Source organism: Leucopleurus acutus, assembly GCF_964270905.1.
Source record: "Leucopleurus acutus genome assembly, chromosome: 1".
Classification (NCBI taxonomy): Eukaryota; Metazoa; Chordata; class Mammalia; order Artiodactyla; family Delphinidae; genus Leucopleurus; species Leucopleurus acutus.
The window spans coordinates 178,429,108-178,435,107 of NC_139142.1; the positions used below are offsets into that span (position 1 = coordinate 178,429,108).

The following is a 6,000-nucleotide window of genomic DNA, read 5'->3' on the forward strand; positions in this document are numbered from 1 at the left end:
GCGAAGTACCTCTTACGTAGTGAAGCAGCCTGTATGGTGTTCCCATATATGAACTGTGACGAACCTAAACACAATTGCGAAGGCCACTGGTACTAAAATAGTATCCCAGTATCCTGGAAAAGTTAATGCCCACCCACCTTCCTACTTAGAGGGCAACTCAGGCTTGGAAGAGAATAGAACCAGAGTACGTTAATATTCTGATGTAAAAAAAAAATTCTGATGCAACTTCCAAGTGACCAAACTAAACACTATTAACACTCTAAATCCTCCTGCATTTTAAAGTTCTGGAGTGATTTAAAAAAAAAAAAAAAGAAACAGAAAGTAAATGCACACAAAAATGTGATCAGGAAAACAAGGTACCTAATAAGTCATCTTAAAGAAAAGTGTCTTTATACTTATCTAGAAAATGTATTAGCTAGAAAACTTTTAAATCATTTAATCTCAGTGGTACACGTCTTACAGCAATAACAATAAAAGTGGAAGTTAGTTTTCAGCAGAATAAGTGTTTCTTTAAATGTCTCTGTCCCTCTAATGCATCTCATTAAAAGCTGTCAAGGATAACTTTTCTTGAAATTTGGCTCTAATTAGATCATTCCTGCTCAAAACCCTCTCTCGTTGGCCTAGAAGATAAAATTCAAACTTCTTAACCTACTATCTTCAGCATCCTTGGTGATATACCTTCTTTCCAACACTGTTTCCATTACACCTCTTCATACCTTCTGTTTCACACAAAATAAACTCCCTATCCCCTAAATATATATCCTTTTCTTAATACTGACTTACACTGCTCTCTCTGCCTAGAAAATCATTCCTCCTCATGTTAAAAACTTAACAATATTTTTTTAAACTTTTTCAGTTTTATTGAGATATAATTGACATACAGCACAGTAAAGACTTAAGGTGTACAGCATAATGATTTGATTTACATACAACATGAAATGATTACCATAGGTTTAGTTAACATCCATCATCTCACATAGATACAACATTAAAGAAATGGAAAAAATACATTTTTCCTTGTGATTTACGCTCTTAACTTTCATTCATAACATACAGCAGTGTTCATTATCTTTATCATGTTGTACATTACATCCCTAGTACTTATCTTATAGCTTAAGTTTGTTCCTTTTGATTACCTTCATCTAATACCCCCTTCCCCCTACCCTGCTTATCAATTATTTTTAAAAGCCAACTTCAATAACTCCTTCTTTATGCAGGTTTTTCTGATTCCCCTATCTGAATTCCCACATGTGTGAATTCCCTTATGGCACTTAGTACTTTCTCATATTAACTCATATTATAGTTACCCCCACATGAGAAGAAGCTACTCACAGACAGGTGTGTTTGCCTTTTTATTGCCCATAATCGAGCACAACAGTCACAGGTAACTGAAATTGAGTAGGCCATTACTCCAGTAAGTCTTTAATCAGGTACTGTGAGAGGGGACATAAAGGTAACTGCAGGGTATCCCGTATGCGAGCCAAACGTTTACCTAGCGGTCTTCACAACCAAATGTCTCACTACTACCTCGAAATGCTGAAATATGTCTGATTTTACTTCTACTCTACTGGACCAGTATGCTTAAGGCTGATTTAAAATACAAACTGCCTACACAGTATTTATACCTTCCAAAAATAAGACATTTGAACACATTGGTCCTATGATCACTACTGCAGTGGACAGAAAGTTGTTTGTCCATAGAACTCAAATAGCAATGGCAAGGATTGTCAAGGAGTAAATATAAAAGGCAATTCAAGATTTTTAAATGCGGTACAAAAACTCCTCTTTGAAGTCGCAAAATTTTAATAAAGAGAAAGGAGGAAAAGTATGGCTGGGATATAAAACAATGTTTTAAACAAATACTGCTGAGAATAATCTGGTTAGATATCACTAAAGTGTCCTTTTCGATTCAAAACTCCTTACGAAAATTGCCATGCAGCACAAAACAAAACAAAATACTGCTGGGAAGCACAAGCAGCTGTGGAGCTAGTTACCCTTATTTTATTATTTATTACTATTTCTAAGAAGACTCATGAATTTATTGCCAAGCCCAAAGTCAATCAGAAACAGCAAATTAAGTGGTCAGAGGCTGTCGACAGTCACCAGCCTAACCAAAGTAAGCAAAGAGGAAAAAATGAAAAGTAGACGGTAGAACTAACTCCCAAAGCTGAGCAGTCTAAGAGGACTTAGTAAGGAGGCCAAAGTTCCTACAAAGCTCCCTAGGTCTCAATGGCTTCATTATGTTATAGCATAACAGTAATTAATCCTCCTGATGTGAAATCTTTGTTATCAGTACATTAACTATGTTCCTTAGTCTGTTAAAGAAGTTGTGATACCATTTGAAAGGTTTTTATCTAAAAGTTATGGTTTAAAGGGATAGCCCTCACTTCCTTAAAGAACTCAATTATATGAAATATTCCATTTCTCCTAGACAGAATGAAGATTTTGCTCTAGTTTACACTAAATTGTTTTATGCCTTCTTTATCAAAGTTACTATCAATATTTGTGCACTATTATGACCTTATTTTAGATGTAACAATCGATACAAAACAGTGACAACATTAGGCAACACAGAGAAACCCCAACACTTCCTTACACTTTATATTAAAAGTAACAAGTTAATCGCACTAAAAAATGCACTGACACACAGGCATCATGCAGTATTTGGTACCCACAACTGATAGCACACACCTGTTTTTAGGTTCTTAAATCTCAGGCACTAAATATTTATAAATCAAAAATTAAGAAAAGTAAATGGTATGTTCACACCAATTACTCAAAGTTAATTATAATTTGAGGCTTTTTAACTTTGGTGATCTCTTCATTTAAGTAATCAAAGTCCCTGTATCACTAAAAATGAGGGTATAAGATTTTATCACTATCAAAATCATCCCGGGGGGCTTCCCTGGTGGCGCAGTGGTTGAGAGTCCGCCTGCCGATGCAGGGGACACGGGTTCGTGCCCCGGTACGGGAAGATCCCACATGCCGCGGAGCGGCTGGGCCCGTGAGCCATGGCCGCTGAGCCTGCGCGTCCGGAGCCTGTGCTCCGCAACGGGAGAGGCCACAACAGTGAGAGGCCCGCGTACCAAGCAAAAAAAAAAAAAAAAAAAAAAATCATCCCGGGACTTCCGTGGTAGCGCAGTGGTTAAGAATCCACCTGCCAACGCAGGGGACACGGCTTTGAGCCCTGGTCCGGAAAGACCCCACATGCCGCGGAGCAACTAAGCCCGTGCGCCACAACTACTGAGCCTGCGCTCTAGAGCCCGCGAGCCACACCTACTGAAGCCCACGTGCCACAACTACTGAATCCCGTGCGCCGCAAGGAAGAGTAGCCCCGCCCCGCCACAATTAGAGAAAGCCGGCGTGCAGCAACGAAGACCCAATGCAGCCAAAAATAAATAAAATAATAAATGACAGCAGAAATGTATCTGATTACTAGTTAAGTATGCATCTATCATTCACCAAAACGGTCACAATTGATCCAAATGAAAATTTAAATCAGGTGCATTATCTTAACTTGGTTGTTATGCAATAAGACTGTGCCCTCTTTGAGACAAAGTGATACTTCCGAATTAGGCATATAGAAACCTGCATGAGAAAGGATTTGCACTTATTTGTCCATGTTTAACTGCCCTAATCAAGAGCAAATCTGAAAGACCAGCAATAACCGTAGAAAAACAGTGGAACTAACTAGCTCTTACAATATGCTGGCAACAACAGTGCCCATTCCAGTGGGCAAAATCCACCACAAACTAATAAGCTCAGCTCAGAATCCCAATTAAGCACTTAGAAAATGAAAAAAAAAAACACCCTGCAGTGGGTAGGCTATTCATTTAGGCATCCAACAGTCTTCCAACTCACCATCAAAAAAGAAATTCAACCCAATACCTCACATTCAAAATGACTAAATAGCTTTCTAGGTAAGCAATCTCATCTATTCGGTACTATTTCCTAGCCAGTCCCATTTCTTTTTCTGGACTGCTGAAACATAATGAAGCATTCAGAAATGAGTATTATCCAACAATCACCATAAATCACCATAAATAGAAAAATGACATGCCAGAAAAGTGCCATTCTAGTTCCCAACAATCTTTTCCTAAAAAACTGGCCAAATGCAAGTTTGACAGTTTTCTCTTGTCCAGAGAAATCTAAAATAGTTACTTTGGAGTGTTAGCTGAAAGAAACGTTAATTCCATCTTCAGAGATTACAATGCATTTCAACAAATTCGTAGTGGTTTACATTAAATGACTCCGGACTTTGAGATCAGTTTATATGGGATACGCAAGATCAAAATCAGTATTCATCTTTTAAAACAAAGCAGTCCAATGTCAGAATTTCAAATTTCCAAAAAACTTTTGATAACGGAAATGGTCCTCTCTTCAAATGGAATTATTTTGCAAGATGAATAGTCTTCATTTTCCTTTAAAAGCACAAAAAGAAGTAAAACATCTGCCTGTATTATTTGCAGAATATTATCTAAAGTTCTCTAAGCAGACAGCCAGGAAAATAAATTTACCATGGTATTACGCACACCATGCAGTAATAGAGAAGCTGGCCTCTAGCACCCCATCACCAACCTCTTTCTCAGGGAAAAGCCTCCAGAAGAGACAATGTAGGCAAGGACAGACCACACAAAAGTAAAAGATGGCAAAGGCCAGGTGAGAATGGACTAGACAAATTTTGAGAAAACTCATTTCCATTCTACAGTTGCTCAAGTGGGATGGGAGGGTGGTTAAAAGGAAAGGATAATGCTTCTCACCTGGAGTGGGGCAGGAAGATGAAATCTAATTTTCTCCAAAAATGTAAGTTCATTGAACTTAATTACCTACCAAACAGTGATTATCCAGTGACTCGTCACCGACACCGACTAGCAGTAGAGGCTGAAGTCTAAGTAGGAAATGCCACTGTGATTGGCCTCCACCCTCCCCCACTCCGCCGGCTGCTTTTCTGTTTCCAATCGCGAGAGGCCATCAACCCGTAAGGAAGACGCATAAATACACCAATCCGGGCTTTTCCGGCCTCTGCTGCAGCAGAGCGGACTCTCGTTTCCCACCTACTCTTACTCGGCCGTCACAACCCGCCCAGGCACCTGCCGGACCGGGCTTTCCATCCCCCGGTGTCTCCTCCCCGTCCCGATGCGCCGCCCGGCCCGCAGGCCCCGCCGCAGGCCCGACCCGCCTCCGCTCCAGAGCGCGGCCCGAGACCGCGGCGGAAACCGGCCCCACCCGGAGACCCTCGGAGGCGAGGCGCGGCGCGGCCCGCGGGGATGGGGAAAAGGGGGCTGAGCAAGGCGTGCGGCCAGCCCCCTCCCGACCCTGGACCCCGGCCCCCGGCCCCGGGACCCCCGCCCCTCCCCGCCGGGCCTCACCGTCAGGCCGGTGCCCAGCACTATCACGTCGTACTCCTCATTCATGGCGGGGCCGGGCGCGGACGGAAGACCAGAGAAAAGAAAAGGCGCAGTACTCTAGGGGTCGGGAGCTAGGCGGCCACCCTGAGGAGGCGGAGGAAGCGCTCAGGCCGGGCCCGGGCACAAGGGAAAAGGGAAGCGGGAGCAGAGGGAAAACGGAGCTGGCGAGGAGGGAGCCGGCCGCCACCTCAGACGGAAAGAGAAGAGCGGGGCGGGGAGGGAAGGGAGTGCAAGAAGGGAGAGAAGGAGAGGCGGGCGGCGACTGGGGCCTCCGCAGCCGGGGCGGGGCTCAGAGGAGGCCGTCGATCACGCCCTTCCCGCTCGCTCATTGGCTAGATCCCCGTCGCCAGCCCAACCTTCCTCTTTTCCTACCTCTCGCGAGAAGAGGGCGGGCCGTGCCCCTTGCGGAATCCGGCTCTCCACGCGGCGGGCTGCCGCCGTGGTTGGGGGCGGAGGCGGTCGCGCGTTGGCCTCCGAGGGCTGGGGCGGGAGCGTGCTTGCGGCCGGGAGGCAGCTGTCCAGTTCGTTACTCCCGCCACCCAGCGGGAGCCTTGCCGCCGCCCTTGGACTTTGGGCCAGGACAGCGAGCGGC

General features: G+C 44.2%; 1 protein-coding gene across 1 annotated transcript in view; it reads right to left on the reverse strand.

Moving 5' to 3' along the window:
- Positions 1–5,641, reverse strand: part of GDI2 (GDP dissociation inhibitor 2) — a 44,604-nt gene extending 38,963 nt beyond the window's left edge. Inside the window, exon 1 of the mRNA XM_082835608.1 lies at positions 5,370–5,641. Within this exon, the coding sequence (XP_082691734.1) occupies positions 5,370–5,414 (45 nt within the window). The 5' untranslated portion in view covers positions 5,415–5,641. The remainder of the gene's footprint in view (positions 1–5,369) is intronic.
- Between the last annotated feature and the right edge of the window lie 359 nt (positions 5,642–6,000).